At 42.7% G+C, this 19,708-nt stretch overlaps 1 protein-coding gene across 1 annotated transcript; it reads right to left on the bottom strand.

Annotated features, from left to right (window-relative positions):
• Positions 1-5,685: 5,685 nt before the first annotated feature.
• On the bottom strand, positions 5,686-14,630 carry LMOD2 (leiomodin 2). Its single transcript, XM_068669614.1, has 3 exons — positions 11,368-14,630; positions 6,459-7,814; positions 5,686-6,119 (listed from the first exon to the last, which is right to left on the bottom strand). The coding sequence occupies exons 1-3, from the start codon at positions 11,638-11,640 to the stop codon at positions 6,093-6,095; spliced, it is 1,656 nt and encodes a 551-aa protein (XP_068525715.1). The 5' UTR covers positions 11,641-14,630; the 3' UTR covers positions 5,686-6,092.
• Between the last annotated feature and the right edge of the window lie 5,078 nt (positions 14,631-19,708).

Below are 19,708 nucleotides of genomic sequence, written 5' to 3'. Positions count from 1 at the left end.
TGGGGTTCCTATTCTCATGGCTTGCTTCACCTTCATTTACAAAACTTACCATGGGCTGTGCTTCTCTGATAGTTTAGAATTACACTGGCACTAATCATATACACTCAGGTATTCAGCCAAAAAACTCCCACTAACAATAATAATAATAATAGTAATAATAATAAATTTTATACCTCCTTATATCTGAAGATTGTTGAGTACATTTGAATTGGTGTGACCATGACCTTGAAGGACTGTGAGGCAAAACAGTATTGATATCTCCAATTAAGAAATTTACCTGAGAGGACACAAATAGCAGAAGTCCATCCTAGGACATCATAACCTTCAGTCTGGGCTTTGAGATACATGTTCTGGCTGTTACTAAAAACCCACTGAGAATTTTTACTTTGACAATTTTTTTTAAGATAAATAAGTTTACTTGTCTTAAAGTTCTGTAGAAAAACATTTACTTCTGCCATTAAAAAGGCTTTTTAAAACTCATATTAACTTTAAAATGGAAAAGCAAAATGTTACAGATAGAAATAAATACACCTGCCAGGCAGGCTGTTGCCAAGGTTTTTAAAAAGGGAATAATTTTTCTCTGTTTCCATTTTTTGTTTGGACTGATCCTTCCTTTCTGGTGACCACAGACATGCAGGAGGCTGACAACTTCTTTGCCTTAGTCTTCACTGCTAGTCAAGCTTCCCACATCTCTCTAGTCCCTGAACCTCTAGGCTGGGAGAGCAAAGAGCCTCCCACTGTAAGCAAAGAGCAGGTTCGAGACCACCTGATGAAACTGAACAGGTACAAGTCTATGGGGCTGATGACATGCATCCCAGGGTCCTGAGGGAACTGGCTGATGCAGTTGCCAAGCCAATCTCCATCATAATGGGATTGAGTTCACCCTCAGCAAGTTTGCAGATGACACCAAGCTGAGTGGTGCAGTTGACACAACAAAAGGAAGGGATGCCGTCCAAAGGGACCTGGACAAGCTTGATAAGTGGGCCCACGTGAACCTAATGAGGTTCAACAAGGCCAAGTGCAAGGTGCTGCACCTGAGCATCTAGCAAAAGATTTTGGCTTCTATGTCATAGCCTTTCTCTGAAGTTGCATCTGACACACAGATTTTGAAATAAAGCATCTTAGTACAAATTGTAGGGGATTTTTACAACTTCCAATACTATTCTGGCTTGAAGATCTTGTGGAGTTATCTAACAGCATTAAAATAATAATGGCAGGGCCTTCTGTTACAAGCTTCAAGCTTCTGTTACTTAAAATACCATACCATACTACCCTTTTCATAAGCCTCTTGCATTATTTTAACAGCAAACTGGTGTATTTGCCCATTTATTTATTTATCTATTTTCAATGAGAAAGATATTTTAACAACTTTTGTGTTCTGTCAGGAAATTTCTTCTAATTTCTGATCCAAACGTAGCCATGCATATTTTATGCCCATTGTTTTTCAACTGCTAACACCATCCTGTGGCTGAATAGCTCTTTCCCCTTTGCATTATTTATAGACATGAGCCGAAATCCTTTTGAGCCTTTGTTTGGCTAGACTGATCCCACCACCTGTTCTCATTTCTTCTTGTAGGATGGTCTCCTCAGCTTCCCAATTATCCTAGCCATTTTCTGCCCTGCTTCCAACTCAAAACAATTTGTCATGACTCTTAGTTACCAGAATTGTACACAACCTCCCAGATGATGTTTCACTTGGGCTTACACCCAGGAACAGTTCTTGGATCTACCTCTCCCATTACATCCACTGACTAGAGGTACTTTAAGGTAGTTAGTAGTCATTTGCTCATAAACCAAAGAAAAGTTCTCTCTATTTTGGCTGCAGAGCTGCTCTACATTAATTATTACTTCCATATACATGATGAATTTCTGAGGAAACTGTGCGAGTGGAGGAGTGGTGTCTTGAATACTCACAGCTTCTCTTCTACGCTGGAGTGGCTGGTGTGCAGGTGAGGAAGGGTCTTTGGCCATAACCTCCTGCTCCCCTCCACCTTGCAGTCCCCAAGGCCCCAGAACGTCCATCCTCCAACCAATTCTTGCTGGAACAGCACTGCATATGCTCCTCTGGCTTCCCATCTGTATGGAGCACAGGCTCAGCCTCCAGAAATGTAGGTGGCTTCACCTGGATGGAGCCTTGTTGGCCACCTGCCCTGATGAGTGGGAAGAAGGCACCTCCATGGTGCCAGGGAGTTTGATGGAGCGTGTTATCAGACCAGCACACTTATCTCTAGAGAAATCCCTAAGCTGCACAGGTCACTACCCAAAACTTTTAAGAAGGGGCTTGGCAGGAGGGAAGAAACTTTCAAAAGACATGGAAGCAAAATCTCATAAGCTTTTACAAGCTTCTTTTCTTTTAATAAACTCAAACGCTTCCCCAGGTGATTAGGCACAAACTAAAGGACAAGTACTGCAATTACAGGTAGGAAATGAAGCTCTGAATTTTCTGGTGCTTTGGTAGGTCTGTTCTCTCACACTGGGCCTTGCAGCATGGATGCTCACATGGAAACAGGTTACAAGGGCCACAGCATGAGGCTGCAGATGAGGCAGTGCCTCCTGGTTGGACTATCCAGAGCACAAGGCCCTGTAGGGTGGCACAGCTCCGACCACCACACAGTGCTGCCTGCCCCACATGCCCAGGGCAGCCTGGTGGCAGGTCACTGCTGCAACAGCACCCTTGTAGCACACAGTTCAGAGCAGCTATGGGGTGCCAAGAGGACCCTGTGTCCATCTCAACCACCACATGAAGCTTCTGTGACCTGCAGAGTCCCCCTCCCACTCCCCAGGCTGAATTTGGAGGAACACTCGCATGAGAGATTTGGCGCAGTGCAAACAGGGGAGGCAGGTTTTGTTATTTTTTCTTTGTCAGAAAGCTACAGTATTTCTGCTCTTCAGTGGGCTGGTCACTTCTGCAGTTCATGATGAGACAAATAATGTTCTAAGGACATGTAGGCTGTTCCTAAAAACAATATAACCTCTTGTCCTGCCCTGCCTCTTTGCCTCTTCAGTGACAGCAAGTACATGGTTATTCTTTGCATCTGCTGACCTATTCATTTTGAGAGGTTTTTGTGTGTGTGCATTCTCTGACTGGTCTTTGACAGCAAATGGACAGCCATGTGCTGCAGGGAATCCTTTGAGTTCAGTCGAGGAACATGCTGCACCCCAGGGCCTCCTTGTCAGCCCTGGTGAGGGCACAGGAATGTGCAGGAGCTGACCTAAGGGACATCCTCCATACAGGCCAAACAAGAGGCTGCCAGGCCTTCGGAGGAGGTTATTTGCCTCCCTGTGACTCAAGGGAAGGGAATAGAGAGTGAAGTGAGCCCAGTAGCAGGACCTGAGCCCCAGGGGAGATACACGAGTGCAGGGGTGTTTGCACCCAGGGGAGCTGAAGCTTGGCAGGGGGACAATTTGGCAGCCCTCCACTCCTGGCTCGTGCTAAGCTGGGAGGTGGCGTAGTACCTCCCAGAGTGGTTTCGTTTGCTTGTCATATGGTGCTCACTTGCCTACTTTAAAGGAAAACAAATGGCTTCTTGGAAGCTGCTCGTGCATCCGGGAGGAGCGGGACGCTGACCACAGCAGGACTGACGTGCACCTAAGGAGAGAAGGGGCTGCCTTCCCCTTCAACAGGGCATCAAAATCTTAACAAGGTGTTTTCAGGGGCCCTGTCTCACAGCTGTGCAAGTAGGAGACAGGCTTTGAAATGCCTCCAAGTCAAAGTGCTGTGAAGTTTATGTAGGCAGAAGGTAATTACCCAGATTAGAATTTGGCCAGGACACAGGACTGACACTTCATGAAGGAGTGTGCCACAGGAGCTTAAATAACCACAAGCGATTGGCACTTCCATGACTTTACCTTTTAGCAGAAACACTAATCTCCAGCAGTGGAGTGGTGATGGAGAGACAGGACTGATGAGGAAGGTGTTAACAACTGCAGGCTGCAGCGCGGGTTCAATCTTCATAAGGTCTGCATCCATTTCCCTTCCCCTTCTCGAATATATGAGTTGTAAAGAAGTAACTCAAACCACTGTTATTGACCTGAAAGTTGAATTCTACCTTTCTTTTTCTTCTTTTTTCCTAGCTTTCCTTCTTCTGCATTTTTCCTTCCTCATCTGCCACTTTTCAGTATTCCTTTTTTCTTCTGTACCATCTTCACCTCCTGTACAATTACTTTCCTCACTTCTTACTTTCCATCTAAATCCTCTCCACTGTGCTTTCCTGGAGTTCTGTCCCTATCTTTCATTCTCCCTTCCAACTTCTTATCTGCTTCTGTCATTTGATTAAACATTTTGCTTCTTCTCATCCTTCACAAAGCTGTCTGGGGTTGTGGGCCTCCTCCTGAGCATGGCTGCATTCCAGTACTGCTTATATCCTCAAAAGATCCCAGGCTCCAGCTTCTATGTGGTCATGAGTGACTGGCCACAGATTCAGTTTTATGCTATGGGATTCTATGCTGGCATAAAGGTAGCTGAAGACTATCCGTATGTGTATTTCCTGTGGTAATAGGTCTAGAAATACTCATGAATTGTTGTGAACCTGAAACTAGAGGAAAAATGTTGGGAAGTGTTTCAGTTAGTTGTAAATTGCTTTTAGTTGTAAATTGCTTTTAGTTGCAAATTGCTTTTAGCTGGTTCTACTCAGTAACTACCAAAGCAAGTAAATTAAAAATTGAAAATGTATCTTCACCTTTTCCTTATCATAACAGTAACTTTCCTGGCAATTCACTAACGCATCCCTTTTCTGTTATGCTTCACTGCCCTCGAGTAATTTGTTCCTCTTTCTGGGGAAATCTATCTGGTGAATATTTCCTGATACAACCTTGCCTGTAGTTTTTCGGTACCACTGCAATGTTTGATGACCATAAATACTTCTTTCTTGTGGTGTTATGTAAAAGAAATACCAATTCTCTTACTTATTGCTAAAATAAGTAAACTAATTAATAATTAGTTGTTTTTCAGAAAACCTTTACTTCTCCTTGACCTTCAACATCTTCACTACTGCTTGTTTTTCTTCATGTTATTGCTGCCTTCATGCTATCTGATGCACTGAGAACCATGACTAATCAGACAGAGCTGGACTGTCTAGTACTACACGAAGAAGGGCTGCTCATGCCATTGCCTGTGATGTGATATCTCCAGCCACCCAGCTCCAAATGATGTTGGCTCTGCCTCTGCCATATCATGTTGACGATTCACACTCAGCTCAATTGGTATCGTATGAAAGTCCTTTTCCACCTGAATGCAAGTCTGCTCTTCAAGTTTCTCTGTCTGACCAAGTCTTGGCACTAGGGTTAGTTCTGCCTAGATACAGTGGTGTGCACATGGATGTCAGTTGAATAATTCTGCTGCACCTTAAAATATCCATGTTAATTTTAACGCCTAAGTCAACATGAACTGCAGCTCTGGCCATCACCCACTTTTCCCTTCTGTTAGATGAAGGTTTAGGACCTGGTATACAATACCAGTGGCCTGGTAAAGCCCACAGCTTGATGTGAGTTGTATATATATAGTCTGAAGAACCATTTTCTTTTTCTCTTTTTCTATGGAACTGTACTAACACAGACTCAGGTACAATCCTCCAAACAAGCCTGATGCATGCAGGTGAGAAAGGTTTCATTTTCTTTCCTGGGAGATGTTCCTAATGTTCACACAAAGATCTGGCAAGATTTCAGTCACAAAAACCCAAGACTATGTTTCTGTTTAAAAGCTTCAAACTGCATTTATTGTAAATTTATGGAAAAAAAATAATGAAGAAACCACAGGTTGGTAAACTATTACATCTCAGTGTGAAGAAGTTGTCCAGTGATTTGCAATCAGGTATTGAAAAGAATATCTAAAGAAGCAGCAATTTTTCAATAGAAATCTTATTAAATAAAAAAGAAAATTATTTCCATATTTACAGATTATAAGGCAAATGTATCCTTAAAGCATTGTTTAGTAGTTAGTGGGTTTATTTCTTTGAAAGGAAAAGGGAAATGGTTCAAATCTAAGAGGGTACTTAGGAAGCAGCTTGCTACAGAGTCTATTTTACCACTGGTGAACAGCCCAACAGCCTCCCCTTGACCACTGCCATGCTCTGCTTCTTCTGTCATCCAGGCTTTCACCGAAGGGCTTCTGGTACCTCCACCTATGAAACACAGAGCGGTGGAAATCTCATTACATTTGATGTACAGTCTGGGTGTCAAAATTCCTTCCTGGGCTGTAGGCACTCTCCCAAGATCCCTCTGCTAATCACCACCTCCCATAACAAGCCTGAACCTAGGGAAGTACCTCACTTTCTGTCACAATCTTGGGTAAATAGAAGTCAGTGTGCTGAGAAAAGCCTAATCAGAGGAAAACCTCCTCCCGAGTATTTTATGTTCGCATTTCTAAGAATGTTTTTATTAAATATCTATGTACTAAAGTTAATTGAGTTTGTGCTGTATCTGAGCCACGATCAGTTACTGAAATATGATCTCTTACTTACCCGCCTTAATTGTTTTATGCTGCTTGCTCGAATTGCTTCCATAAGGTTGTCATGGAGAGACCTCTGTGGGGTGGAGGGTCGGGTGGAGGGTCGGGAGCCTTCTTCTGATCTTCTGTCTGAGACTGATTTTAGAGAATCTTTAATTTCTTTCAATATGCTGTTCTCATGTTTTTTGCTTTTTTTGCCTTTTTTCTTTTTCTGTCCATTCTGTAAGGCTTTTCTTGAGCTTTCTTGCTGCTTGATGACTTCAGCTATGTTCCTGGTTGGTGCCTTCTTCTCTGGAATAACTGGGGGAGGCGGAGGAGGAGGAGGAGGAGGGGGGGGTGGAGGTGGGGGCGGGGGTGCAAGAGCTGGTGGCTGACTTTTTGCTGGTGGTGCCTTCTTAGAGAGCTTTGGAGAGGACCAAGGTGAACTCTTAGGTGACGTATAAGGTGAGGAACGAGGAGTCCCCTTCTGCAAGGCTTTGGTCTTTGGGTTGATGGCACCATCACAACCAGACTCTTGCTGCCGTTGCTCCTGCATACGCTTTTGCCTTTGTTTATCCATATTTCTTGTCAGAATACTTGTCATGCTCATCCTTGGACCAGCAAGGTCAAAGTGGTATCCGAGCTTGACCAGAGTGGTGTTCTCTTTCAACAGTTTAACTATGTCCATTTCCACCTGGCTGCCCATGATATGCCTTTGGTTGTGGAACCGCAACTCTGTTAGAACCTTGTTATGCTGCAAAGCTCTCATGATGGCCAGCACTCCTTTGCCCGTGATAAAATTTGACTCAATATTCAGACTAGTTATATGCTGATTTACCTTTAACATACCGGCAATTGCTATTGCGACGTTGTCATCAGCGTGTGTGTTAGCCAAGCTGAATGACTTGACTACGGTGTTGTCCCTCAGGGCTTGAGAAAATTGTATAAGCATCTGTGAAGTGATGTTTTCAATGTTATTTAGATTTACCTCTGTGGTGTCTGGGTCATTGCTCCGAACTTTTTCCAAAGCATCCTCAATAACGGTTGGGTTTCCACACGGGTGGATGGCGCTGCTTTTAAAGCTCAGATTGTCTGTGTCTTTACCATCGTGGCCATTGAGCAAATTTTCACTGTCCTTCACACTGTTAATCTTCTTGTGTCTCGTATGGTCAGAACTCCTGCCATCCTCACAATTCACAGGTCTTTCACCAGCTGCAGCATTTTGCTTTTCATCGTCCTCATCATCACTGTCATCTTCATCTTCCTCCTCTTCTTCTTCTTCCTCTTCATCATCCTCTTCAGTATATGCCTCCTCAGACACTTCACTGTTGCTTTCTGTAAAATATTCTTCTTGAATGTCTTCTGAATTGTCATTTTCTTGCTCTGATTCCTGAACAGGAATGTAGGTGTGGGCGTTAAACACAATTGCAGTAACATAGCTACTGCCTCTTTGCACAAAAATAATTATCTTGAAACTACAGAATTTAATGCTGATAGCTAAAAATAAATTCCCAGAAACAAAGACAATTAAGGGAACAGAAAAACTGTTTCAGCACCTTACACCTTTTTATCATTAATTCTTTCATTTTCTTTAGAAGACAAATGCTTAGTGTAAATTGGATTAGCTTCCCAGATGTCAAAGATTTCTACCAAGAGAAGGCTTAATACAAGATACCATAACATGGATAAACTTCATTCTCTTTGTTTGTTGGCATGTCTACAAGGGGCTATTAAATGGAGCTGTATGGGTCCCTGCCAGCAGAAACACAAGACTGCAGTTTCAGAATGGATGTGATATGTGAGCAACAAGTTTCTTGACTTCATAAAGATTAGGCAGCTGCGTCAATGCTCAGTCTCCCTTGTATACATTAGCACATCCAACAAGGCTAAAGAATGCCATGACTTAGAATACAAACAGTGTCTGCATGTGTAAACAGGCATATAGATATGGAAGATAATATAGTATTACACGAGTCCTGCAGAAAGGACTCTGGATAAACTAAGGGTGTTATACATGCTTAGGAGCAATTTGTGAAGAAAAGATTACAACACTTTCCCACAGGTAACATGTAATCATGTCAGTAAACCCCAAATCTCTTCATGTTTGCCAACAGCCAAGACTCTACTCCTGAACAGTTGACACAGGCCAGCTGCCATACTGTAACGGGTTATAACTCACTGCCTATTCAACGAGTGTTTTTCTAAACCCCAGGGTTATTTCAGTGTGTTTGATGGGCACCCAAATAGCAGCTTTGGATCCACTTCTCAAAGTTCTGCCAGGTGTCCTTAGCAGTTATGGTGGCAGTGGACAATCCTCCATGTGCAGGAGCAGCTAAAGGTCTGTACTGCTCAAAAATCCCACTCTCCATTTGGAGAGCTCCAGAAGCGTGGCAGCATTGTGCAGGCCATGACTGAGCCCCCGAGCTGTGACCAACCCTCAGCCTCTTAACCAAAAAGAGATCTTAGGTGTCCTTTTCAGTCTACTGGGCAAGCCAGAGTCTAAGTTTTTTATGTTTGTAAATGCTTTTAAAATTTTGGATGAAGTGTAGTGGTTGCATGCACTACTATCAAGTAGTTTATATATGTTTTGGTCTTTGTAACATAATAAGTATGTACTTTATGGAGACATGGTGATTCAGTTCTGTGCTTCTGGAAAACAGAATTGTTACTAACTTGGCAGCCTATTTTTAGAAAACCTGTGTAGATTTAGGTTTTCTTAATTATCTGGTTCTAAAAATGCCAGTGAAAGGTTAAAATAATAGTAATTACATATTGCATGGTACCATTTCATAGTCTTGAGCAGTTTGCTGTGTTGGGACACATGAAAATCAGACGATACTTGTAGTCTTCACAAAAGCCTGAGTCTAACGAAACAGGTCATCGAACTGGTCCAGCCTACCACTGCTGAGAGTTCAGCACATGCAGGGTTTGCAGGATCCAGCTCCATCACCCTGTGCATGGAGGGCTTGCAGGATCCGGCCCCCACTTCTCCTGCAGAGTCTGTGAAGGAAGTCCCTTAACACAGAAAGTTGTTGTGCTGCATATGGAAACAGGGATGTGTTTAAGCCAGGTTCATTATGGGACTGAGATTTGTATCTGCAGCTTCTGCACAAATATGCAGCCTTTTAAAAGCTGAAAACATCAGTTATCCAGGAAAGCATCTGTCTTGCTATGCTTTTATCTGCCCAAGCATATACCCTACAGTCTTCAGCACAGCTGCATATGAGCAGAAGCTTGTGCCTTTGAAAGGACTGCTAATATGTTTTGATGACTCTAGATAAATATAAATAAATAAACAAACTTGATTTTTCTCAGAGGCACTTCTGAGGGTAGAGGCGGAATTTATTTTCCCAGCACATACATCGTCAGCTGTCGTATCTCATGTCATATCCATGGTTAGATGCCATATCTCACAGCAACCTGAACAACAATTCTGCAATGGAGTACTCTTCTCTGCAGATCTATAAAAGCATGCCCAGGTATTGTGGCAGCATTTCAGTACAGGACTGCTGCCGGCAGCCTGCAGGGCTTTATCTTACTTCATGGTAGCAACTTGATGAAAAGTTAGGCCGCAGATAGTCAACACAGTGAGATAAATACCTCTGGAGGGCATGGCACTCACCCTAAAAGGCTATCTACAGGATGTGTGCCTTCTGAAGGGGCTGATGTCTTGCCACTAACTATAGAAATAGCACAAATAGCTATCTTAAATAAGGTGCCTAACTTTCAGACAGTTGAGGGCAAAGAGATTGCTTTCAAGAAAGCAGAAAGTGTTTTTTTACTGCCTTCATTTATGCCTCCAACATCAGCAAGTGAACACTTTCCTGTTTTTGGACACTTTTAGAAATTTTCTTCTCAGATCTAAAGGAACAAAGGCTTTTGCAAGCACTTTAAGGTTTAGCTATTAGCACCTTATTAATACTATACAGTCATGGGAAACCATTCTGTGACACAGAATGAGCCCTGTAAAGAAGGTTTTTGGAACCAACCAGGTTTCAGGTTCCAGGCTCATCTGGAAAAAAGCATTAATCTTGCCATTCCGTTCCTTAGCACTTGACAAACAGGGAGTGAAGTCCACGTCTGCAAGCTGATACTAATGGTCTGATGACAGCTAGCACTCGGTGTGCTTGCCTACAAAGACACTACAACACCATTCACTAGCAGGAGCAAACACTTAACTGCAAAGAAATCCTGACTATTATTATCACAAGCTAATTTTATCCAAGTGATTTTTCTCTAAGACAATATTTAGTCTGATGTAAAATTGGCCTAACTAGATTTTCTTGCAAATGAACTGAGCTCCTGACAAGGCTGTTACAAGTTGAGATTTGCTTTTTTTTTTATCTTTTTTTTTGTATGTTTTTTTTTATTTAAACATAGGAGAACATGTCCTCATAAGGCAAAACTTGGTATGGAGCAGTGCTTAAAAATCAAAAAAGTTACTCTCACACCTAAGTTCTTGCTTTGCTTTGAAACTACAGGAAGCTGTTGAGAAAACAAAAGCTAATTTTTGAAGAGCTCAGTCTCACAGATTGTTTCTGCAAGGGCTCAGGGGATGATTGCTTCGGTTTGGTTTGGTTTGTTTTTAAAAGGCAACATATAAGCTTTTAAACAAAATCAGAAGTTAACCAAAAGTCTGTATCGCTACCTGGCAGTAACTTTTAGCCTGTCCCTTAAAACTGTATTCCTGCCCATTTTTTAATCACCAGCAATAGTTTTTGCAGGATTTTCTTCTGTTTTCTGCTAACCTTGTAATGTACTTCCAGAGAGGGTGCAAGAATTCTCTGAGCCAACTCTCTGTGCTTTAGCAGGCACAAACATATCTCCAACAATGTTCTTAAAAATGTTACAAGAAACAGAAAGAAAATAAAAGCAGCAAGTGAGATCAGCCAGGGAAGAAGCCCTGACATTTCTAGGAAGCAGCGAACACCTCAGGGTCTTACCTTGTCGCATGCACCCAGCCTCTCTTTTTCCAAGAGTTTTCTGGTCTCCCTCTCCCAGTAGGCCATCAGTGCTTCCCTGCTGAAAGTCCCTGTGGGTGTTTTCTCTGTCAGACTCTTTTGCCGTTGCCCTACGGGAAGGTTACGGTCGGGCTCGATGTCCTCCAGCTCCCGCTCCAGCTCCTTCAGCTCCTCTTCAGTGAGAGAAGCGAGGAGCTCGTCTTCATCAATGTCCTCATATTTGCTCAGCTCTCTTCTGTAGCCAAAGGTAGACATGGTCCCGTTTGGTCAGGCTGGTACAAAACTGAAAGGATCGGGCATTCACGAGGGCTGGATCAGGCACACCGCGTCTCGTTTGGTCAGCAACTGTTTCCCTGAGTAGCTGAGGCACCCTTTTAAGAGTGATCACCGGGGGCTTACGACAATGCATGAAGGGATGAAAGCATGCTCTGTTTTAAGCATCAGACGTCAGCTAGACATCTGAAGAGAAAGAATGTCCCACCGCTGGTGTTTGCAGGTCCCTGGAAGAGGGGATTACTGACACAGTGACCATTGCCTTATTTAGAGCAGCCTGCTCGCGGGAGGGCACCCGCTGCCTGGGGTGGGGGGGGGCAGCGGGGAGAAAACCACGCTGGCCTCGCCTGTTAACAAGAGGAGGAAAGAGCCGTGAAAATTCACATAAACCCCAGCTGCCGCAGGGGCTGGGAACAGAACGGCCTCACCATTGCTCGCCAGAGTCCTGCTGCCTTTCATGGTTTTCTGGCCAAACCACACCGTCGCTGCAGCAAGGCGGCTGCAGGAGGCTGCCGGTGGTGGAAGAAGGGGAGAAGGTTGTGGTGCCTGTACCTCACCTGCCACACATCACCCAGCCGGATTATCTGCCGATTCTCCTTGCTCAGGAGTGATAGGGGGAGGATCGACTCGTCCCTTTGCAGCTGGTGCCAGATGCTGCTCTGGTGGAGGACTGCAGGCTGCTGCTGGGGTCGGTGGCATTGCATGGAGGTGTAGGGGCACCTCACAGCACAGCACAGCACAGCACGGGCTTCATTAATGCCTACAGACCCTAGCAAATGAGGCCTCTAGTGGGCATTTTAATTTATGGCCATCACTCCCTGGAGCTGATGGATGTGCAGCTGGAGAGCACCCTCAAATTCATATATATATTCACGTGTGTATATCTACGGGTATTTTTTCCTGTATAGATATATGATAATGTATTTACACAAACACATAAGTATATGGGAACAATGTACATATAAATATATGTACGTTATCACATCTTCTAGTAAGCACTATACTGACATTGTTTTTAGAGAGAGGTATCTTCCAGTATAAGGAACCACAGAATGAAAGCATAACTTCACATTGTTTTTCTTCTCTTTACTACCTATAAATGATGGTAAATAAGCAAAGCTTTTGGAAACATCCAGGCCAGCAATATCTGAAAACCAATGCTCTGAGAGAGAGACAAAGAAAGGAAGAGTGAAATAGAGAAAAAGTAGATTTGGGTCCAAGGAAGTAGAAACCCACCTAAAATGATAAATGTTAACATTATAAAATGAAAAGTCACAGTGGTTTTATTTTTAGATGGTTAATTCCATGTTAAAAGGAAATGAAAGTGAAATCATTTGAACTAAGTACTTGTCCAGAATTTCCTCTTTTTGATTAGCATGGATTGGGCACTAGAACTGACATATGGTGTTTAGCCAAATTGTTTATAAAGTTTTATTATTGCATATGTTGTTTTAATGGCCATAGAGAGGAGTGAGCATGCTTTTCACAGAGTTGGTAAATAAATTAGATATTTCCTTTCATCATTTTTCTATGTGGATTTCATGCAGCTTAGCTCACTCAAGTGGGATGAAAAGCTTAGAAGCCTTTGCTTTCCTAACACAGGAAAAACACTCATAAATCAGATTAAAGAATACTGCACATTTGTAATCAAATTAAATAAATATTTGCAGGTCATTTGTATTCACCAATCTTTTCATAAAATAAAAAAAAAAGCAAAAACAAGCTGCAAAAAACATCAGACACAACACAATTTGCAAGCCTTAGACTTTTCTTATGTTGAGAGTTCATAATACAAGGTACAAACATACAACCACTTGACTTGTATATTTACTCTTTTCTGTGTAGAATTCTAATTTTAAAAACTCAAAGAAACCTCAAAAAGTGACATGTTGCTCACTTTTCAAAGAATGTTCTAAAGGGTAATTTATTCCAGGCCTTCACAGCAGCATGAACACTACCTTCAATGCTACTCCTTGCAGAGGCATGACAATACATTGGTACAGTGACGATCTTTATCATAAGATGAGAATATCTGTGATGTCTACTCTAGCCAAGGGATAACAGAATTTAAAGATGTTACAAAATATGGGTAAGCTTTTCTATTGCAAATGTCTTCCCAGAAGTGAGGGGAGATTGGCAGAGTTAGATGAGGTTACAAGAGATTTGGGTCCTTTCTTAAACCTGTACATGTCACTCACGGTAATTTAGGACCCATTCTTTATAAGGAAATGGACAAGTGTAAACACCCATGAACAGTCTCTGGAACAACAGTGATAAAAGTAATAAAGCTGGCAAGTTGTACACACAAAAATAATGCTAAAACTGTAAAGCCAAGCACTCACATATCAGCAAATGCTGGCATTACATTTGTCCTTGCCTTTTGATGAGCACAGAAACTCAGTGCTTAATTCCATAATTCTCTGATATAAAATTATATGCTTCAGTTCTGGTCCCATGAGTCCCCAGGACCCTTACTGCCACTCAGTGTGCAGGAGAGATCATGCATATTTAACAAACAGCCCCTCAAAATTTTGTCTTGTTGTTTTCTTCAGCATATCAAGATTACTAATGACTAATGTCTAAGAACACTTTCAGAACGGGTGGCAGTGTTATCTCAATTGAAAGGAGAAATAAAGAGACTTTAAGATTGAAAGTACCCACTAATGCAGAGTGCTTACGGTGACATGCTTAGGATTTGCTTTTTGGGAGTATTTGGCATTATGCAACACTTCAGTTTGTCAGTGCTCAGCTTCTGTGGGTATCACCCATTGCAGAAGCTGCCCACCACTACAGTTCAGACCACAGATTGTCACTCAGATTATTTAATTATGATTAAATTGGCTTGCCTAACTTCTCAGAGGAAATTTGCTAAAAATTAGGATTGATTTTGTTTTCCTAGTATTACCATTCCTGCATGAGACTTTTTGTTCTCTTCCCTCAGTCCCATTTCTCAGACATTATAAACACTCAGACACTCAGATTTCTGGGGGGGGAAAAAAAAAAAAAAAGGAAAAAAAAAAAAGGAAAAAATAGCAGCCTGGGCATCCTGTTGTACATCCCACACTATATGCTCAATCACAGAACTGTGACTCCAATATAAACCCTTCAGGAAGAAATGTTGTGCTAGCGAGGTGTGAGGTGTTTGAAGCGAGAGGTGGCACAGTGAACTTCCTCCTATCACAAGCAGCTCAAGAGCAGAGCATGGGCTACACGTAGTAGTCCACATGCACAGGTCTGTAATGGCTGTGTTGACTGCTATCTAGGATGAATCCTCCAAAGTACTTTGCCACCGACCAGCACAAAACCTCAAACCATGCCCCTGACACCATGCTAAAATCCTGTATTCAGGGAATAGCTTGTCACTTCTAGGCCATGAAAACTCTTCACTCGTTCAAAAAAATAATTTTTGAAATATTTGCTTCCTTCAGGATGGGGTCTAACATGAGAGAAGATAGGAGCTGAGAGAGCCCATTTTATTGAAGCAGGTCTCACTTTGCAGTTTCAAACATCTAGGGTGCAGGCTTCTGGCTCTGAGTGGGACTGAACCCACTCAGAGGCTGGTAGACTTCAGACAGGACTTTAAATCTTTCCTAGCCCAGGTGACTTATCTTCTAGGTTTTAGAAGATGAGACACTTCTAAGTGCTTATGTCTCTTTTTTCCTTTCCAAACAACTAAATATTTCAAGCAGCAGCCTCAGAAATGTTCTGCTTCTCACAGGTTTCCACACCTTGTTGTTCAAGTTGTTGAAAGGAAGTGAGCAAAATCAGAAGGGCAGTAGGCATCACCGACTGGGGCAAAACCCACAGCTTAAACTTCACTTGCAGTCTGGTGAGTGCAGGGCAAACGACAGGAAATCAAAGTGAGTGTTGTACAACCTTGTCCTCAGGCATGGGACACGGCCTGTCCTCAGGGCACTGGCTATTTCAGTCACAGCTCCTGAGGACAGCCTGTCAGACAGATGCGTTGGCTTGTATCAAAACGCCGGCCCACGCTGCAGGAACGGGTCCAATTGCTATAAAGCACATTAAAAACAATGCCACCACAGCATGTCTGGGCTTTCCCATTCCTTCATGTTGCACATTTTCACCCTTCCCCACCTCTTTTGCACCCCCATTCCTCACCCAGCACCTTCCCTGATGCATACCCCTCATGCAGGCCCTGATGCTCCAGCCCCAAGCTCCTCACTGCTGTGGCCTTCCCTGCCTCCTTTCCCTGACCCCTTCTCCTTCCTGCCCCTCATCCCACATCCCCTGTTCTCCTCCCGGTGCTGCCTGCCTTGCTGCCTGCCATCCCCCTCCTGCCTCACACTCCTTTCCCCTTCCTCCTCATACATATGTTTCTGTATGCTGCTTCTGCAGGCCCAGGTTGAACGCAGAGTCCAAAAGAGACAAAGGGTCAGCAGTCTGGCATCTAGGCAGGACGGGCAGGCAGACTGATGGGACAAGCTGTAGCTCTTTCTCCCAAGGGACCAGCATTACTTTTGAAAATTGTGCACACCGTACCACTCTTGAAAAGGATGTGTCATCACCTGCATTTAACACTGGTATCAGCCCAGCAAATGGGATAAAGCATGCACTGAAGGCATTTGAAGGAACAATTTTTCAGCTGCTTTTCTCTGTGACAGATGATTCTTTTGTCCAGTCCATCTCTCCTGGTGTTGCTGTAAACGGGGAGTCACAAGTGAGAAAAACTTTTCCCTTCATCCCTGCTAAGGAAACAAAAAGTGGGATGAGTTTAAAGACCACCATGAACCCAAACCAGTCTTTGCTTGGGAATCTGATTTGACATCCTAAACCAATGACAGATCCTTCCCGCTGACCCTCTGCAGCACACTCCAGGCCACTGGAAGGGCAGATTCCAGGTCCAATTGTAGCTTAACAGCTCAGACCCACCACAAACAGCGATCAGCTTTCACTCAAAAACATGCGCGTGTGGACTGCCTTATTGCTCAGATTCGTTTTAAAAACAACATTCCCACCAGCTGCTGGGAAGGTAACCAAAAGTCTGGGGAATGCTATAAACCACCAAGCCATGGGGCAAACACTAATCTAATACATTTTGATGGTGTGGGCATTCAGGTTGCCTTGCTTATCAAGCAGACAGAAGAATCATAGAAAAATGTCATAGTAATGTCAAAGAAAAAGTCATAGTAAAGAACTGAATGGGTTCTGGTGGTGCTGGTGATGGGAAGTGTGCAAGGATGCATCTTGGAAGTGGAGTCAAGAGGTGAACCTTGCTGCAGGAAACTGCTGGGGGAAAAAAAGTAACAGTGCAAACAAAAACGTTTGTGGACTAACAAACTCCTTCAGCATTTGATTAAAAGAAGGAAAACTTTCTAATCATCTTGTGTCAGTACAATAAGTCACGTTCCATAATAACAGCATGAGGGGAACCTGCTTATCTCTGACAGAAGAAACTATTGTGCTGTTCTGTAAGTGCTTCTCCACTTCCCTACTGACTGTCCACTTCCTCAGTGCCAGTTTTTGCCACACCAAAAAGATAAAGTGCCTTATACACAATGGTTGTCCCAATGCTCTTGCTTTCATATAGCTGCTCATATTCCTCAGGAAGAATCTCAATGTGCTTTACAAACATTGCCAACAGATTTACGAACTATATATAGAAATAATTTCACTCACTACTGATGTACAGACACTAGGGTGACCACAGCAGCTGTTTGGTATTACAGAGCAATATTGCTCAATGGTTTTGGACAGGAAGCAGAGGCCGCTGTATGGCAGAGAAAGTAGCAGAGGTACTCCTGAATGCAGACAGGCATAAAGTGGGTGGTTTTTACAAGAGCAGTTTGAATGGGACGCTGTTTAAGCACCTGTAGTCAACCTGTTCTTTCCCAAAAAGCATGATAAAATATATAACATCTGCCACTACAAACATTACATTATTCATGGTGGTATTTGCAAATGCACCTTAAGTTGTATGTCTAGGTCCGAGTATGTAGCTATTAAATTGTGAGTAATTATGAAAAGTGCATGCACTTAATCCTCTGTTGAATGCCTCAGACTCAGACAGTTCACCTGTGTAGCTTAGCCAAACATAGTTTGCCTTTCAGATAAAAAAACAAAAAACAACAACAACAACAAAAAAAAGCTGTTTCTTTATACCCAGGGAGCAATACAAGTACTAACTTCTATAACTATAATTTCCTCAATTTGAAGTCAAGGTATTTTAACAGTGTGTGTTTATTAAGATTTTTTTTATTATTAAAAAAAAAAAAAAAGATCCTAGCAGTATAAACAAATGATGTAAATCATAAGGAATGAAATACAAGCAGCAGTACTAAGTAAATAAAGACAATAAAGTAAAGAATTTATGTCTACTTTGAAATAGCCCATATTAATGACAATGGGAGTCTGGGCACTGTATCTACCATGCACAAATGATGCAGGCAAAAGTAAATAGTTTTCTGTTAGACTTGATCAAATGTAAAGATTTCTACTGCAAATGTGAATTTTGAATATGAAATTAAATACGTTGTGCATGTCACCAGAGCTACACTACCATATCAGTCTTAAAACTACTAACAACATGTTTTTACAGCTTTTCAGGAGAGTCATGAAACACAAGTTCCTCAGGGAATACTTCTCCTGATCTAAGTACCTCTTTTGCTGTTGTGAGTGACACTTAAGGGAGTACTCCAGAGAGAAAATGTTTCCCGTTGCAATATATACTTTTAAATATTTATACAGTCATTCGGTGTACTTACCCGTGTACTTCTTTCTGATTTATCCAGCATTTTTCTTGGTAAAGGATCAGAATGGATTTCTTTGAAGACTGTTCCGTGCATTTGGAGACAGACGGTGTGGGTTTGAATCAAGGTCATTATCTGTAGGTACAGAAAAGGAATCCAAAGGAGAGACACCTTGGACAGCAAGGTTCCCGTTTTAATTACTGCAGCCTAAACAATTTCCAGTGGAAAGGTCAGGGAGAGAACAAGCCAGAATAGAGCCAGTCAGGCTGAAATTCACTTTGGCTGGAATAATGTTTCCTGATACCACCCTTCTTGAGCAGACATCTATAAGTGCCAAGGCTCACAGGGAAAAAAAAGGAGAGGGAGGAAGGCTTTAAATGGACTGACTCAGCAGGCAGCCTAGTGCCATTGCTGAGTACAACAGAGAGGCAAAGATGGATACACAGAAGACAACAGAGATGAGGGCAAGGCACTGTTCACCAGGCACATATTAAGGGGGTTGATGCAAAAGCTAATGGAGATGAGACCTGTTCTGCTACAGAGATAAGTGCTCATCAATTTATGCCACTTTTCTCCATGCAAACCATAGCTAAATTGTTGGCTACTTTAGAAGCCTTTTCTGCCCCAAATAAAGGTCAGAAAAATCCCTTTACCTACCCAAAGGTAGACACAAAAGAGCACTGCTCTGTGACTGTGTTTTTCCATATAGGACTCACATACTGTCAGGAATAATCAGAGAAAAGTCAACTGAGGAATGAAAAACTGGAGGCAGAATACTGGCTCCTGCAGTAAAACAGTAAAATTGTCTCCCATTTGATACCTGGAGCAAGGATCTGCCATGCCAGCTTCTCAGATTAAATGGTAGCCAGTGCATGGAAGTTTTATGGAAGGCATACACGATACTATGGGCCCTAAAGAGTATAGATGGTCATATAACTCATGGCTGTGGTTTGGTCCTTCACCAAACTATGAAAACACAGCTACAGAGTTCATCTCACTGATGCTGCAATGGCTGACATAACCACAGCTGAATTCCTGGCTCCTCGGAGAGTTCATCAGTCTGGTGCAGCTGTTTGTGTCAGATTTTATGAGAAACAGAGACCAAATGATATCGCTGCTTTCAAACATTGTCCCCAAACTGATCAGAGTCCCTGCCCAAGAGCATGCCTGAATCAAAGCCAGGGCATTTAATTACTTCTAGCCAATGTCGCCCATGGGTAGACATGCCATGGAATTGGGTTGCAGTGGAACACCTAATAAGTCACACCCAAATAACAGAGAAAATGAAAACCCAGCATTACAAGGGTTCAGTCAGCGTCCAAATGGGGAAAAAATTAGTA

Source organism: Anas acuta, chromosome 1 (genome assembly GCF_963932015.1).
Source record: "Anas acuta chromosome 1, bAnaAcu1.1, whole genome shotgun sequence".
NCBI lineage: Eukaryota > Metazoa > Chordata > Aves > Anseriformes > Anatidae > Anas > Anas acuta.
Note: the sequence above shows the minus strand (reverse complement) of the source record. Positions and strands in the feature narration are given on the sequence as shown.